The sequence below is a fragment of the Carlito syrichta genome, unplaced genomic scaffold (genome assembly GCF_000164805.1).
Source record: "Carlito syrichta isolate Samal-C Ts95f unplaced genomic scaffold, Tarsius_syrichta-2.0.1 Scaffold305651, whole genome shotgun sequence".
NCBI lineage: Eukaryota > Metazoa > Chordata > Mammalia > Primates > Tarsiidae > Carlito > Carlito syrichta.
The window spans coordinates 349,321-367,888 of NW_007249747.1; the positions used below are offsets into that span (position 1 = coordinate 349,321).

An 18,568-nucleotide genomic window follows, 5' to 3' on the forward strand; every position below is an offset into this window, starting at 1 on the left:
AGCACATGCATTCTGTCAACAATGTCTATTAACCTTTAAGTTCCCTCTCAGAAAGCAAAACTCCCCAAATGGGTGGCATCTTAAGTGTTAGAATCGAACCTTTTTTGATCAGTTAATAATTTGGAAGGGCTAGGTGCCAGGGACTCATACTTGTAATCCCAGCACTTTGGGAGGCCAAGGGAGGTGGATCACTTGAGGCCAGGAGTTCAAGAACAGCCTGGGCAACATAGCAAGACCCCATCTCTACAAAAAAAAAAAAAAAAAAGTCAGGCATTGTGGCACATATCTGTAGTCCTAGCTACTTGGGAAGGGAAGGCAGGAGGATCACTTGAGCCCAGGGGTTCGAGGCTGCAGTGAACTATGATCATACCATTGCACTCCAGCCTGGATGACAGAGAAAAACTACGTCTCAAAAAAAAAAGAAGGACATGGTCAACAGCAAAATGAGAACAAGACAAAGCAGAAGATGACTCTGTATTAGAAAGTTTCAAAGAAAATAGAGGAGGGTAGAACCAAATTCACAATTTTGCCTGATTTGCTTGAGTTATACTACTTAATTAGGTTCTACGATCCAGGCCATATCTAATCCTTCTATTGCCTAAAGATAAGAAAATCTATTCTGCAGAACGAATTGAAAGATACTCCCCAATTCCTTCTTCTGACTAGCATTCTAACTTGACCTGCCACAAAAAAAGGATCTTTTTATTTTATTTTGCTCTTACCTAAATTCAATGGCTCTGGTGTAATAGATAATAGCTATATCATATCTTTCTTTGGAAAACTCTTCATTTCCTTTCATTTTCATTAGTTCTCCTTGCTGAGAAACCAAGGTGAAAGAAGACCCATCAATTAGCTCCAAAGACAATCAAGAACCTAATACCTAAGAAAAATGGACCTGGGTTTCTATCTATAATATCAGAAATAATCTAGGGGATTATTTACATAGAAAATGAAAATCTAATACCCAATATTTTGATGTGATATTTAAAGAAACCTGTCTCCAATGACTCAATACTAACTTTTCTAAAAGAGTATTAAAAATAAGTAAAGCCATCACATAAGGAATAATCACTAAAACTTGTATGTGGTATTTGGCAGATCCACTTTTAAATATACCTTATTAATAAAGTAATAAAGTATGGCAGGATAAAAAACAGATGTGTAGTAGAATTTTAACTTTAGGTTAGCAAATGTGTTATTATTCAATAAACCTCAGTACTTAAAAAACATGTAAATCAATAAAACATAGCAAATGTTGATTACCATTAATTACCAAAAAAATGAGGTAACAGGTTAACAAGAATATATATATGAAAGATGCTGGGCCGGTCCTGATGGCTCATGTCTGTAATCCCAGTACTTTGAGAGGCCAATGAGGGAGGATTGCTTGAGGTCAGGAGTTTGAGACCAGCCTGGGAAACATAGCAAGGCTTCGTCTCTACAAAAACATTGAAAAAAATCAGCCAGGCGTGATGGCATGTGCCTGTGGTCCCAGTTATTGGGAAGACTGAGGCAGAAGGATCACATGAGCCCAGGAGGTCGAGGCTGCGGTGAGCCATGATCTTACCACTGCACTCCAGACTGGGTGACAGAGTGAGACTTTGACTCAAAAAAAAGAAAAAGAAAACTTTTCACTTCAAAAACTCAAAATTTTAAAAATAAATTAACTAAAATAAACTACACATCGAAGGCTTTGATTAGAGAATTCAATAGAATGTTAAATATTTTCCTAAATTCTTTTTTTAAAAGTTGAGTTAAGGCTGGGCTTGGTGGCTCAGCACTTAGGCCAAGGTGAGTGGATTGCCTGACCCCGCGGGCTCGAGACCAGCCCAGGCAACTTGGCGAGACCTCGTCTCTACAATAAATCAAAAATTAGTGGGATGGTAACGTGTGCCTGTAGTTCAGGCTACCTAGAAGACTGAGGCAGAAGGATTGCTTGAGCCCAGCAGGTAAACGCTGGGGTGGCCGTGAGCGTGCATGCCACTGCACTCTAGCCTGGGTGACAGAGTGAGACTCCAACTCAAAAAAATAAATAAATAAAAGTTGAGTTAAAATAATATTTCCTATAAATGAGCAGTATGGCATGTGAATTACATCTCAGTAAGCTGTTACCTAAGAAAATCGAATTTCCTCAACTAATTAAAGATTTTAGTTGATCTCCAAAGATATGGCACAGATAATATATTTTTTTAAAGACTGTAGCTGAAAAAAATCAAATTTTAATTTTTGTTAACTTTTAAAAGCATAAGAAAATTCCAATTAAGATATTATTCATTCAAAAAAATTCTAAATCAAAATCTATTACAATTTTCCCTCAAACAGGTTATTTAATTTTACAGTAGATTCCTTGTATTTTGTCAGAAAGAGGTTTTATTAACTTCCTCTGAATGTTAAAAGTTCTAATAGGCAAATCTTAAAATATATTTACAAGTAAATATTAATCCTCACCTCTATACAATCCATACAACTTTGGGTTTTAAATTCTTCAAGTAAATTGCAGTTTTCTGTTACAACTTTAGTTATGTGATACTTATCTAAATTTTATTTTTAGGAGAGAGTGAGAGAGAACATATGTTAAAAAAACAAATTGGTATTGATAATATTCTAATTCTTAGGTAAATTCATAAAGTTCAGTTTGCTATTATTCTTTCTAAATAGTATATGTTCCTTGTAATCTTGCATGTGTTTTAAATAGCATAGTAAAAAGATAAACTAACTGATGTTTCAGAAAATATTAGATTTATTACTTGCTATGAATTCAATCTCAGTTTTTACTGCTAGTCATAAAAAACACTTAATTATTACACTAGTTTTAACTGCGGTTACAACAAATGCTCTGTCATAACATATTCCAAATAGGCCTCATAATTGCTTAAGTCAATTCAAAAAACATTTTCAAGCACCAAGGGTATACCAAGCATAACATTCAACAAAAATATATGAAAACAAAAACCTAAAAAATTACTTTCTAAGACGTATTTAATATTCAGGTTGAGTATCGCTTATCTGAAATGCTTGGGATCAGAAGTGTTATTAGAGTTTGGAATATTTCCATTATACTGGTTAAGCATCCCAAATCCAAAAATTCAAAATTTAAAATGTTCCAATGAGCATTTCTATTGAGTGCCATATCAAAGCTCAAAACGTTTAGGATTTTGGAGTATTTCAGATTTAGAGTTTTGACACTCAACATATAATAAATAAAGAATTGTAAACGTCTTTATTCAGTATTTTTGAAAAACTGAACAAACTGAAAAACTACTTAAAATGCAGTAAATAACCAAACTTTATGAGATCTCATTTTCTGCATTTTAAGTTATTATATAGAACAAATGTTTTAAGTGGCAGTTTTTATTGCAACAAAACTATAGTTAAACCTCTATACAAACACATTCATTTCTAATGCAAAAGGGGTACCTAAAATTTAAGATTCATAAAAGAACCTGAAAAGGTCATCAAATAAAATAAAGTAATTCTAAGAGACAAAGTAGAATTTTAGAAGGAAAATTGGGTTTTGAGATCAGAGAGAACTGACATCTCATCTAGGTTCTACTACACTGCAGAAATATCACTTAATCTCTCAAAGTCTTAGTGTGCTCACTAATAAAATAGGGATAACAGCCACCATGTATGGCTATTATAAAGGAGAGAATATAAAGTCAGAAATGATTCTAAACAGATATGCTCACATCATACTGCTTCTCTACTTTCACCATAAATTCTAGTTTATAATTAAAGGCCTCCAAAACAATGGTGAGAACAACCTCTAATGGTGTAAAACATCCCAGTGTCTAACAAACCTATCAGAAAGATGTGGCTTCATTCAGATTTAATTCTGCTCTAGTACCTAAGTCAAGAGTGCAAAATTTGCCTTCTTCTCAGTAGAGATGGCAAATCATTGGTCATCATCTACTAAAGAGCCAAACCTTTCCTGTTTTAAGATTCCTATAACTATATTATAAAAACACAGCTAACATTGCAATGATCTTCATTTCTTTGTGAAAAACATTTCACAAAGTAAAAGAAATATGTAAGGTAGTTTCCTCATATATTAAAGAATGGGAGATTCATCTGGAAAATGAAAATCATAGTCTTAGTTTCTGTTACTTTTTCTTATGAAGGAGAATACATGAGCTCCAGTTATGGTCTCTTTCTTTGAGTATTATATATAATAACCTATGACATCCATTAGGTAAAACTTTTAAATGTATAACGTCATAATAATCATTAAGACAGAAAATACAGAGTAAAACTAACTTCAAGGTTAAGGTTCTCTGGTTTAGGTACATATAACAAAAGACAACGTTTTTAAAATCCCAAGATAAATCAGAAATCACATAACCTAAATCGCATTTTCCCAAATAATATCTGTAAATATGGATTCATGTAGCAATTTAAAGCACTTATACTTACATTCAGTAAAAAAAACACTTAACATAGGCCAACAATTGTCAACTGATCCTAGTTTAGTTAGGATTGTTACATCGCCTGTGTATTTGACCCAATTCAAAGCTTCTTCCATCACCAAGATTTTCTGTTTCAAAAGAGTAATAAATAATAGGATTTGGATATTAATTTTAAATTTGCATGTGGCATTATAAATTTATCTTACACAAATATTTCAGATCCTTAATACAAAACTCATACAGCCCCATTTTTTGCTACTCCAGCATACAACCTAGAGTAGCCAGACTCTAACATATACGAGTTAATAGATACCATGGGCCAGGTTTGGTGGTTCAGCCGGTAATCCCAGCACTTTGGTAGGCCGAGACAAGTGGACTGCCTGAGCCCGTGGGTTGGAGACAGGACCGGGCAACTTGGTGAGACCTCATCTCTACAATAAATCAAAAATTAGCCAGGCATGTTAGCATGTGCCTGTAGTTCCAACTACTTGGAAGACTGAGACAGAAAAATCGTCTAAGCCCAGCAGGTCGATGCTGGGGTGGCCGTGCGTGTGCCACTGCACTCCAGCCTGGGAACAGAGTGAGACTCCAACTCAGAAAAAAAAAATAGATACCATGGACTCACATATGTTACCTATTCAGGTGACCTCAGACCACCCTCAGAACTCAAGATGCTTCTGCAATGATTACAGACCTGGAATTTGAGGTCTACAATCTGTCCAGAAGTGGCCTGGGGTAGGTATAAACTAAGGCTCATCAAGGAGACTACAAATTTTACCTGATCTGTGGCAAATAGAAGAATAAGGAAATAAACAAGAGGAGAATGTGGCTGGGTAAATGGATACTCAGCACAATAATCTTCATGAAGGATCAAGAATTCACAGAAATGTTATTCATACTGAAATAACTTTAAAAATTAAGTAGTTGAGGTAACAATGTTAGTACCAGGCTTAAGGGAAGCATGTAGATGTTTATGTCACCAATAGCATTAAAAACTGATTTACCATTGAATCTGGAGATTACCTAGTAATTACATATCAAAAATATTCATACCAGGGACTTAATAATTTCACTTGGGGAACATAAGTCACGTAAATAATCTAAAAGAAGATAAAGAATCAACTTGTACAAGAAGCTCAACACTATACTACGTATATGGGTAAAAGAATGGAAATGATGCAAACCTCCAAAATGAGGAGGCTGTTTAAGAAAAATATAGAAATCAATACTACCAAACACTGCATATAAAACACTGAGTGTATGGAATCAACAGACGAGGAAATGAGACACTTATCACAGTGGGTGTGCTGGATTCTATGGTACGTACATTTTCTATTTTATAACCAATTCTCAATAAGCCTCCAATAAGGAATGAATCATTCTGAAAAATAAAAAAAGAACAAAACACATATCTTTTTCTTATTCAGTCAATCATACTTGAATTTTCTCATGAAAATAAATCCTACATTTTAGGAATACTACTATGTGTACACAGTAGTATATTTCCTACAAGCACTTACAACGATCAATTTACCCTTTTAAGACCCTAAAACAAGAAATCAGAAATAGTTTCCACAGGGTTTTAGTGGTAAAATTATTTAGTGTAACTTTAAGACATGTGGCTTGTATGCTACGCAAATGATGATCACAGGGAAAAAAAAACATGAGAATGCCCTTTTTAAACTTAAGTTTGTAATTAGAATAGTATCAAGAACAATACTTGAGTCCATAACCAACTCAAGAAATAAGAAAAATTATCAAATAGCTTTCAAAAAAACAAAACACACAAAAAACCTCAACATAGTACAAGGACAGCTCCTCAAACCTGCCCTGATGCTCCAATCCCAAAGACCAAATACTTGTTGATGGTGATGTGATTTAATATCAAAAGATAGAGCCCATCACTTTTAGAACCTGTGACAAGGATTTCTATGAACCAGGACCCACTTTCATCTGTGACAAATGCTTATTTTTATTATTCTTTAAATAGGGGGGAAATAAACCTACATTCTACCACTTACAGCAACTTTCTTTGCCAAATCCACAATATCTTCCATCAATTCAAGATGTTGTAATTTCTTCAAACTTATCTCAGAAGCACGAGAATTGCTTAAACACAAATTTATTTTTTCAAAGATTAGGTTCTCATATACACAAATTCATTAAACTTTATGCTTAACTATACGTTATATCTCAAACTACTTAAAACAAATTAAGTTGTCTTTTTCTTCACTCTAGGTTACAATAACTAAGTTGTTTATTAAATGGACAAAATACTTATTTTTTCATTCTTCTGTACTACAACACTGATATTTATAAACAAATATATTAATTCTCCCTGACTCAGCTTCAAGTCTATATAATACTATTCATTGAGCATTGTTGCAATTATTCATTCATATCCAAATCTCAAGTATTTATTTTTTCTACCCTATTAAACAAAAGTAAAGTTGAGCAGCAAACAAGAGTAAGATATAAGCCTTCACTGCACTTGGCATTTCTCAGTACTGGGCAATATGCTTACCACTGTTCGTGCAACATGAATAATATAGAGTAACTTACTTGACTTCCACACAGGGATGCAATCGTGATATTACAGAACAGTTTCGATGTTGAAACAGAAGGGGCCAGAAGATGTTTATTTTAATGGCATCACAATAATCTTGCAGGACAGATATTGGTTTACTACACCATATACTGCAGATGTCAAATTCTTAATTAAAAAAAGTTTGAAATTAACATTAGTGTCTCATTTTGGAATGAAACAACACTGTTGTTATATAAAGGTAAAAATGGATATGAAAAGGCAAGAACTGAATGGATAAAATATTTTAAACTGTTAAATGTTAAGAATATTTAAGAGTGTTGAATAAAACTCTATCTTAACAAAAAGGCTTTGATTGGGGAAAAAACAGTAAGAATACGTTTTTAAAGGACATATAAAGCTCTTAATGCTTCTATGACTGCACGGCTAGACCTCCCATTATAGTTTTCCAATAAATTAACATTAAAATACCAAGGCACTCACCTAAATTTCTTTCACTTTGGGCATAATCTTTATATTGCACACCCTAAAAAGAAGAAAATTCTTTTGATTTGTAACTGGTAAAATGTAAAAGTGGCCGGGTTCGGTGGCTCAGCCTGTAATCCTAGCACTTTAGGAGGCCAAGGCAAGTGGATTACCTGAGCCCGTGGGTTTGAGACCAGCTCGGGCAACTTGGCAAGACCTTGTCTCTACAATAAACCAAAAATTAGCCGGGCGTAGTAGCACGCGCCTGTAGTTCCGGCTACTAGGAAAGCTGAGGTGGAAGGATCACCGTAGCCCAGCAGCTGGGGTGGCCATAAGCATGAGTGCCACTGCAGTCCAGCCTGGGCAACAGAATGAGACTTCAACTAAAAAAACAAAAAAAAACAAAGCTAAAGTATAGTCTTTTATTTTTAATCTAAGAATTATCAGAAATAATCTAAAAACTTTCAGTTACATGTTTTGTACACATCTTCAATGACTCTTTTTAAAAATTTTTTTTGTTGATTTTTGTTTTGTTTTAATTTTTTGAGTTGGAGTCTCACTCCGTCACTCAGACTGGAGTACAATGGCACACTCACGGCAACCCCAGTGTTGATCCACAGGGCTCAGGCAATCTTTCCGCCTTAGGCTTCCAAGTAGCTGAAACTACAGGCGCATACTACCACACCTGGCTAATTTTTTTGCTTTATTATAGATGAGGTCTCGCCAAGTTTCCCCAGGCTGTTCTCGAACCCATGGGCTCAGGCAATCCTCTCACTCTGGCCTCGCAAAATGCTGGGATTACAGGTTTGAAACACCTCACCCCGCCTATTTTTTTATTTTAAAGATGTGGAGTACAATTCAGGGTTAGGTATACAAATGTTTATTATGTAGGTACCCTTGTTGATGAGGTGTACCCTAGCTCCCCCAGCAGATTTCAATACTGAAAATCCCAACCGATCCCATCCCAGCAGTTTCCTACTACTGCCAATCCTTTTCTTATAGTATTATGGTAACTGTTCAAGGTCCACTTATGAGTGAAAACATGTGACACTCAGTTCTTTTTGTCTGTGATAAAACATTCAGTATTATAGCCTCTAAGACCATCCAAGTTGCTGTGAAGTTCATAATTTTGTCCTTTATGCCTGTGTAATATTCCGTAATGTATATGTACCACATTTCTTCTTATCCAGTCTTCATTCAATGAGCAGCACGGTTGGTTCCATGTTTTTGCTACTGGGAATAATGCTGCAATAAACATGCATGTGCAGGTAACTTTTCATAGAGTGATTTGAGTTCCTCTGGGTATATTACCAGTAGAGGGATTGTGGGGTTGTATGGTAGGTCGATTTTTAGATCTTGTAGGAATCACCAAACTATTTTCCACAGAGGCTGTACTAGTTTATACTCCCACCAACCGTAGAAGTGTTCCCTTTTCACTAAATCCTCTCTAGCATCGGCTGTTTTTTTTAATTTATTGATAATGGCCCTCCTGACTGGAGTTAGGTGGTATCTCAGTGTGGTTTTAATTTGCATTTCTTTGATGACTAGTGAGGCTGAGCATTTTTTCATGTATCTGTTGGCTACTCATATATCTTCTTTTGAGAAGTGTCTATTCATACTTTTAGCCCACTCTGTAACGGAGCTATTAGTTGTTTTCTTTTCAGCACGTTTGAGTTCCTTGTAGATCCTAGATGTTAAGGCCTTTGTCAGATATACAGTTGGCAAATATTTTTTCCCAGTCTCTGGGCTGTCTCCTTGCTCTCTCAATGGTTTCTTTGGCGTTGCAGAAGCTTGTCAGTTTGATGAGGTCCCACTTGTCTATCTTATCTCTTACGGCATGGGAACTTAGGGTTTTGATCAGGAATTGGTTGCCAGTTCCAATTTTCATAAGGGTGTCTCCTGCATTTTCTAAGGTGCTTATAGTTTGAGGTTTTACATTTAGCTCTTTGATCCATTTAGAAATTATTTTTGTGTATGGTGATAGGTAGGGGTCTTGTTTTAATCTTCTGCATATGGTCAGCCAGTTTTCCCAGCACCATTTACTGAATAGGTTCTCCTCTCCCCAGTGGTTGGTGGTGGAGGCTTTGTTGAAAATGAGTTGGTTGAGAAATTGGGGTTTTCCTTCTGGAATCTCTATCCTGTTCCATTGGTCTATATGCCTGTTCTTGTACCAATACCAGGCTGTTTTGATTATTGTAACTTTATAATAAAGCTTAAAGTCTGGGAGCATGATGCCTACCACTTTTTTTTTTCTTTGCTGAGGATTGTTTTGGCTATTTGTGGTCATTTATGTTTCCATATGAATTTCTGTATTGTAGTTTCCAGGTCTGAGAAGAATGCAACTGGTAATTTAATGGGTATTGCGTTGAATCTGTAGATTGTCTTGTCTTGGGTAGGATGGACATCTTAACAATGTTGATTTTTCCAATCCGTAAGCATGGAATATCTTTCTATTTGTTTGTGTCATCTTTGATTTCTTTGAGCAGTGTTTTGTAGTTTTTGTTGTAAAGGTCTTTGACTTCTCTGGTTAGGAAGATGCCAAGATGTTTCATTCTTTTTGTGGCTATTGTGAATCGGATTGTGCTTTTTATTTGGGTTTGTTTATTGTTGGTATATAGGAATGTGACTGACTCTTGCACATTTATTTTATACCCTGAGACTTTGCTAAAGTCCTTTATCAGTGCAAGGAGGTTTTTGACAGATTCTCTTGGGTTTCAAGGTATAGAATCATGTTGTCTGCAAACAGGGATAACAACTTCCTCTTTTTCTATTTGGATACCTCTGATTTCCTTCTCATCCGATTGCTCTAGCTAGGACTTCCAATACTATGTTGAATAGGATGGATGAGAGGGCATCGTTGTCTTGTTCTGGTTTTCAAGGAAAATGTGTTTAGCAGTATGTTGGCTGTGGGTTTCTCATAGATGGCTCTTACTATTTTGAGGTATGCTCCAGCTAGGCCTAGATGTTCGAGGGTTTTTGTCAAGAAGGGGTGCTGGATTTTATCAAAGGTCTTTTCTGCATCTAATTATATAATCATGTGGTTTCTGTCTTTACATCTGCTTATGTATTTAATTACGTTTATGGTCTTGTGGATGTTGAATCAGCCCTGTATCCCAGGGATAAAGCCTACTTGATCATGGTGGATGATTTTTGAGATGTGCTGTTGGATCTGGTTTGATAGAATCTTGTTGACAACTTTAGCATCTATGCTCATCAAGGATACTGGCCTATAACTATAGGTATCTTTCTTTGTTGGATCTTTACCCAGTTTAGGTATCAGTGTGATGTCAGCTTCATAAAATGATTTGGAGAGAGTTCCATCTTTCTCAATTGCCTGGAATACTTTCAATAGTACTAGTATCAGCTCCTTCTTCTATGTTTTGTAGAATTCTGCTGAAAAGTTATCTGGTCCAGGGTTTTTTTTGGGGGGGCAGGGTAATTTTCTTTTAACATAGTCAATTTCCTGGGTTGTTATTGGTCTGTTAAGGTCTTGATTTCTTCTTGTTTCAACCTTGGGAGGTTGTGTGATGTAAGAAAGTCCTGCCGAGCATGGTGGCTCAGCCTGTAATCCAAGTACTTTGGGAAGCTGAGGCAAGAAGATTGCTTGAGCCTACGGGTTCAAGATCAGCCTGAGCAACTTGGTGAAACCTTGTCTCTATAATAAAAATTTTTTTAAAAAAAGGCAGAAAGACCTCCATTTCATTTAGGTTTTTGAATTTGATTACATAGTAATCTCTGATAACTTTTTGTATTTCTTCGGTGTCAGTTGTGACTTCATCTTTTGCATTTCTGATCGTGTTTATTTGGACTTTTTCTCTCTTATTCTTGGTCAGTCTAGCTAGGGGTCCCTCAATTTTGTTTATCCTTTCAAAAAACCAGCTTTTGGTTTCACTGACTTTTTGTATTATATTTTTGTTTTCCATGTCCCAAATTTGGGTTTTTATTTTGGTGATCTGGATTCTTCTGCTGAAGTTAGAGTTCTGGTGGTCTTGCTTTTCCAGCTCCCTTAGTTGATTTGTTAGGCTGTTAACTTGTGATCTTTCCATTTCCTTCATGTGTGTTTGCAAAGATATGAATTCCCCTCTTAGTACTGTTCTCATGGCATTCCAGAAATTTTGGTAAGACATTTCTTCATTTTCAGTTTTTTTCAGGTATCTTTTAATCTGTTTTGATTTCCGTGTTGGCCCAGGAGTTGTTTAGCATCATACTGTTTTTTTTTTTTTTTTTTTTGAGTTGGAGTCTCACTCTGTCGCCCAGACTGGAGTGCAGTGGCCGCTCCCGGCCACCACAACCTCGCCTGCTGGGCTCCGGCGATCCTTCCGCCTCAGCCTTCCAAGTAGCTGGAATTACAGGCATGCGCTACCACGCCCGGCTGATTTTTTGATTTATTGTAGAGATGAGGTCTCACTGCCCAGGCGGGTCTCGAACCCGCGGGCTCAGGCAATCCACTCACCTCAGCCTCCCAAAGGCGCGGGATTACAGGCTGAGCCACCGAGCCCGGCAGCATCATACTGTTTAGTGTCCACGTCTTTGTGGGTTTGGGGGGAACTTTGTTGGTGTTGATATTTATTTTTATTCCACTGTGGTCTGAGAAGGTGCACTGCAGAATCAATCTTAAAGAATTTGTTTACACTTGATTTATGGCCGAGGATGTGGTCAATCTTAGAGTAAGTTCCATATGGTGATGAGTAGAATGTATATTCCATGGTTGCTGGGTGGAGTGTTCTATAGGTATCAATTAAGTACATTTGGTCAAGCGTCATTTTGAGGTTCCGGATCTCCTTGCTGACTTTTTGTCTTAATGATCTGTCTACGGTTGTTAGGGGGTATTTAAGTCCACAGTTATGATAGCATTAGAGTCAATATCTTTTTAAAGTTTACCTAGAAGCTGCTTTATGAAAGTTAGTGCTATGTGGGGTGCATATATGATTAGAAGGGATATTTCTTGTTGATAGATTGAAACTTTTATCATTATGTAATGACCTTTTGTATCTTTTTAAATTTTTGATAGCTTTAAGGATATTTTGTCTGATATTACAATCTCGATTCCTGCTTTCTTTTGTGTTCCATTTGCCTGAAATTTTTTTTCCCATCCTCTTACTTTGAATATGTGAGTGTCCTTTCTGGTGAGATGAGTCTCTTGGAGACAATATATTGTTGCCTCATGATATTTTACCCAATTTGCCACTCTGTGTATTTTCAGTGGTACATTTAGTCCATTCACATTCAGGCTAATTATTGAGATGTGAGAGTTTATCCCTGTCACAAGGTTCTTACAGAGTTTGTTGTTATTTCTACTGTTTATTTGTTTGTTGTCTTTCTTTTGATTTTGGGGATGGTTCATGTGTGCTTTCAATCTTTTCCCTACATTCTTGGGAAGGACATTGTCATTCTTTTTTTCCTTTCTTCTGTTTAACACATTAAGTGTTTCTTTATAGAGCTGGTCTGAAGGCAGCGTAAACTCTTAGGGATTGAATGTCTGGGAAGGATTTTAATTCTCCATCACTGATGAAACTTAGCTTGGCTGGGTAGTAATTCTTAGTTGAAATTGTTTATCTTTGAGAACTTTGAAGACTGGGCCTCAAGCTCTCCTAGGCTGAAGTGATTTTGTAGATAAGTCTGCTGCTATTATAACTGGTCTTCCTGGGTAAGTAGTCTGACCTTTCTCTCTTGCTGCCTTTAGGATTTCTTCTTTTATACCTACTTTGTGTAGGCGAATTACTATGGGTGTATGGGTTCTCTGAATCTCTTGTGCTTGAATGGTCATGTCACTGATAAGATGAGGGACGTTTTCTTGGATAATTTCATGGAATGTTTGTCCCAGGGTGATCTCTGTCTCTCTATCTGCCTCAGGGAATCCAATTAATCTTAGGTTCAGCCTCTTGAAATAATTGCTCATCTCTTGGAGATTTTGTTCTGTGTTTTTAAGCTTCTTTATGTTTTTAACAGTTTGGGTTAGTCCCATATTTTGGCCCTCAAGCTCTGAGATTCTTTCTTTTGCTTGGTTAATTCTGCTTTCCATGCTTATCAATTCATTAATTATTTCATTCACTGCATTCTTTATTGCTGTTATCTCAGTTATCAACTCCTTCATTCTTTCCTCTTGACTCTCCTCATTTCTATTTATTCTCTCTATTAATACCTTGATATTTGGGTTTGTGGTTTGAGATTAGTCATTCTGAGGGCTCTACATTGTTTGAGTTCCGAAGTCTGTATTCTCATTGTCTGACCTCCCAGGGGTCTGTGTGAGGCTCATATTCTTCCTTTGGTTTTTCTTCATTTCAATAGGTTTTCCTCCCCACTTTTTTTAACCTCTTCTTTAATTCTGCTGTTCAGTGATAGGAGGAATAGCTTTATTTCTGTTTGCTCAATCTCCTATTCTTCTGTGTGTAGATCCTCTAGTTTTGTTCAATTCTCAAGCTGCACTGGGGGTGGGGGCCTGTGCTTTTTGCACTTTTGAGATTTAATTAAGGGAGGAGCTATGATTCAGAAGCTATCTGCAGATCCCAGTATCTGCTGACAGATGTGTGGGCCCCCTAGAACCCAAATGAGTCTTAATTTAAGGACTTTCTTACAATATTTCCTGAGTTTGTTTCTATAGCTCTCCCCAAGAGCTTTTCTAATTCTCCAACAGAAAATCACCTTTCACCATCACTCATCTCTGATATTCCACATTCTTATTGTTGAGGCACTGCTTGCTTTCCCTTCTGAAATCACCTCTTCAAAAGCACGTGGACCTCGCTATCAAAACCCATGTACCACAAAAATACCTTACTCAGATAGCCCTAAACCAGAAAACCATCAAGACACAATGTCAAAACCAAAAAAAATTAGCAAATATACTTACCATCCTGTCACAGTAAAGCTGAGTCACACGAACATAATCATCAGCCAGAAGTTCAGGAGCAATAATACAATCGTCCATATAAGAGCAATCTTTTAACAAGGCATAATTCGCTACAGTGGAATCTCCCTCAGCAAAACTGTCCATGGTGTACAAGCCTAAGGAAACAACACAAACCCAAATTAGTAACGAGAAGTCTTCCTGGCTTCTATGTTATACTAGAAAAAGACACAAAAACATGGAACCAACCATGTTGCCCATCGAAAGAGGACTGGACAAAAAAAAGGTGGTATATATACACAATGGAATATTACACAGCCATAAAGAAAGACAAAATTATGAACTGCACAGCAAACTGAATGGACTTATAATCTATAATACTGAGTGACCTATCATAGAAACAAAGAATTGAGTACCACATGTTTTCACTTGTAAGTGGAAGTTGAACAATTATTGTAATTCTATAAAAAAAGGATTGGCAGTAGTGGGAAACTGCTTGGGGAGGGGCACATCTCATCAACAAAGGTACATGCATAATGAACATATGTATAGCTAACCCTGAATTGTATCCCATATCTTTAAAATTAAAAAAGAAAAAGAAAAAGAAAAGGACTTAGAACCTATGCCCCAAGGAAATAACTCCAATCAGAACACTGAGCTCAGGAAGATTCTTGTCCCTATGATGCTGTTCTTTTTCCCCTGACTCTCTCCAAACAGTTTAATCTTTTCTTCCTTTCCTCAGTTCACACATTTACCACCTCTACTCTAAGATTATCTGTTCACATGTCTACTTTAGATGAAAAATAACTAAGGGCATTTTACATATCACTGTATGTGCCTAGCACATGATATGTCCTCAAATAAGTGTTTGCTAAATTAAAAAGATATCTTCCCACTGCTTCCAGCCTACTTTTACTGCATTCTGTGAAATGTGCCATTTCATCATACACAAACTCTGCTACATTCTTAACCTCCTGGGCTGACCTAAATCCTGACTCCACTGAGAAAATTGTTTCCTATCAGCTACTCATATTCTCTTATACATCTCTCAGTGTGTTTCTGTCTTGGACAAAGAAGCAAGGCTAGAGTGGTACAGGGTGAGTCTGTCAATCTCCTAACTCCCCAAGGCCACATCCAGCCTTCCATCCTCCTAACAATTTCTTCTCCTAATGCTCTTACAACTACTGCCATCTACAATCAGCACTGCAAGATTGCAAAAAGGAAAAAAAAATTCACATTATCTAAAGCCATGTTTTAAAAATACTTTCAATGGGGTGAAAAGGGAATTAGAGCTAAAGTTTCAGACTAAGAGTTTTTCCTAAAGAAAGTTCAACAATGACCGGGCACGTTGGCTCAGCCTGTAATCCCATCACTTTGGGAGACCAAGGCGAGTGGAATGCCTGAGCCTGCAGGTTCGAGACCAGCCTGGGCAACTTGGGCGAGACCTTGTCTCGACAATAAGTTAAAAAATGAGTCAGGTGTGGTAGCACGTGCCTGTAGTTCCGGCTACTTGGAAGGCTGAGGTAGAAGGAACACCTAAGCCCAGCAGGTCGACACTGGGGTGGCCATGAGTGTGCCATTGCACTCCAGTCTGGGCGGAGTAAGATGCCAACTCAAAAATAAATAAATAAATAAAGTTCAGCAATAAGGATGTTTACAATTATTAGAGAATAGCTATATAACCTGAATATCACTGACAAATGCAGCATTTTATTACTTCTAGCTCTTGCCCAAGAAATAGCTTTCTCTTCCTAACATCACCAGCATATCAACACTATTCCTTATACCTTTTTTCACTCCATCATTATTATTCCACTATTGTTAGGACAAACCAAGTTTCTTTTATCTTGAGAAAGACTACTATCAGTCCGTGAAATGCAAATATATTGTTTTAATCAATTCATCTTATGCCCAATTTGCTGTACGAAAACCTCACAATATCAGAAGTGAAGAACAGTAACAATCTTCCTAGCAAACTATTTGTACTACATGTCACATACTGTACCAAATGTTTTACATGCACCATCTCATTAATCCTCACAGCAATTCTTCTTAGCAGGCCCAATTATCATCATCTCCACTGTACAGATAGGAAAATATTATCAGTAAAATTAAGTTTGCTCATGTCACCAGCTAGAAAGGATTCACACCCAAGTCCTCTTATTCCATAGTCTATTCTCTCACTCTATTTTACTACATCTACTTTTCCTTGCCATTGCTACCTATTTACCTCTTAGTTACTGTCATGTTTCAAGAAAAATGGCAACTAGTCAAAGTGCTTTTCTCTTTCCTCCAAATTCTATCAGCATCTCAGTCACATCAAAGTCCATGCAGATGATGCTCTAGCCTTGCCACTTAACTACCTCCTCAACTAATATGAACTTCATTGCCCACCTCACTAGGCTCTCCTTCCCCAGGGTCATGCTCAGATCACTGCTCAGGTCTAAACCAGTTTTTAGATCTTTCACTCTCATCAGTTCCTCTCTGACCATAGCCAAGAGTTACTACAGCTCATGTTTTCCTGGTCTCCTACCACAGCTATTCTTCGACCTCACCAAGAATTCTTCTTCCTTTTTCACCCATACAAATCCTCCATTCTCATTCACTTTCAGTTTCCTGCAATTTGGTCTTCATTTCTACCATGCAAGGGAAATTACTTTCAAAAGGATTATTAAAGAGCTTCTTCAAAAGACTGGTTATCTACAAAATCTGGAGACTGACCTGCTCTTCATCAATAATATTTTTCAGAACTTAAATTTAACTCCAAAGGTGAACAATAACCAGAAAAATTAAGACATTAGAGCACCCAACGTATGGCACATAATATAGGATATATGCTATCGTGGGAAATGTATATATTTTTTAAATCACTTGTCTTACAAACTTTTTTGTATATAAATACAGAAAGAGCCAAGAACTATCACAGCCCACACATCACGGTGTCGATTACAATACAAATAACATGCTCATACCTGGCAGACTGACACTGGTCATTCAAGACTAGCAGTTCTCACTGATACCACACATGGCACCAACTGTACTTTAATTACGACATTGGTATAACTTTTATTTTCTACTTTGTTTTTAACTAGAGAGGTGATGTGGCAAAGTGGTTAAGAACATAGACTCTGGAGCCAAGACTGCCTGGGCTTGAGTCTTGGCTCTCTCATTACCCTGAATGTATGATACTGGAAATCTTAATTAACCTCTCTGAGCTACAGTTTCCTTACCTATTAAATAGGGATAACAATACTACCTGCCTCATTAATCAGTTAACACATATCAAGTGCTTACAAGAATACCAGGCCTATGAGAAATGCTATAAATACCAGCTATCGGTAACATGAATATTTTTTTAACTCAACTGTTTGGATGCTTCCAGCTAAATAATCTACCATAACTGCTAAATCCAAAGAGCACTTTTCAGCTTACAACTTACTTGACGCTGTGGACCACTTCCTCCTCAGAATTCTTCATTTGGATTCCAAAGACCATCTTCTCCTGGTTCTCCTCCTATTCGTGTGCCTGCTCTTCCGCAGTCTCCTTCATGGGCTCTTCTTCTCCATTCCCCGTCACCCAAATATCAACTCTCTTTTCTTCTTACTCTTATTCTCTCCTTGGATAATCTTATCTACCACACCCATGGCTTAAAACAGCACTTTCTGAACTTTTCATCATTTGTATAGCTTCACCAGGATTTTTGCCATTTCCACATATCAGATGTATTTTTTTACTTAGTTTTTCCCTTTTAATGAGCTCACTTGGCCTAGGTGATAATGTCCATATATCACACAGGTTTGATGTGCAAGTTACTTTTTCCATACACATTAAATTCCAACCTATTGGAAAGTTTATCTATGAACCACTTTAAATCATCTCATACCACACTGTAGAAAACAATAGCTTTCAAACTTCCAAAACCTAAAGACTCCCAAATATCTTCAGGCTGGGTTGCATCTCTTGACTTCTAGACCCTCCCTGTCAACTACTACCTTAACCATGATGTCCCACAAGGCCCTAAGGCTCCAAAAGTTTAAATACAAACTTATATTTTTCCTCAAAAACAAATGAAGCCAAGTTCTTTCCTCTTTCTGAATTCTGTTTATCAGTTTAATTGCTCTACATGGCTATGGGATTACCCAAACCAAAAATCTGGGAGTCAGCCTAGACTCCCCAGACTCCTAAAACATTTCTATCCAACTGACCACTAAGTCCTGTAATTTCCACTTCTCTAAGAAATTTAAGCCGGGCTCTGTGGCTCAGCCTGTAATCCCGCGCCTTTGGGAGGCTGAGGTGAGTGGATTGCCA

The 18,568-nt window shown here is 37.0% G+C and overlaps 1 protein-coding gene across 1 annotated transcript in view; it reads right to left on the reverse strand.

Annotated features, from left to right (window-relative positions):
* Positions 1–18,568, reverse strand: part of TTC3 (tetratricopeptide repeat domain 3) — a 147,452-nt gene that overhangs the window by 116,527 nt on the left and 12,357 nt on the right. Inside the window, exons 2-9 of the mRNA XM_021714458.1 lie at positions 14,264–14,418; positions 7,435–7,477; positions 6,969–7,119; positions 6,428–6,515; positions 5,734–5,787; positions 4,414–4,534; positions 2,449–2,534; positions 723–817 (exon numbers count right to left, since the gene is read on the reverse strand). Coding sequence (XP_021570133.1) covers positions 723–817; positions 2,449–2,534; positions 4,414–4,534; positions 5,734–5,787; positions 6,428–6,515; positions 6,969–7,119; positions 7,435–7,477; positions 14,264–14,407 — 782 coding nt within the window. The 5' untranslated portion in view covers positions 14,408–14,418. The remainder of the gene's footprint in view (positions 1–722; positions 818–2,448; positions 2,535–4,413; positions 4,535–5,733; positions 5,788–6,427; positions 6,516–6,968; positions 7,120–7,434; positions 7,478–14,263; positions 14,419–18,568) is intronic.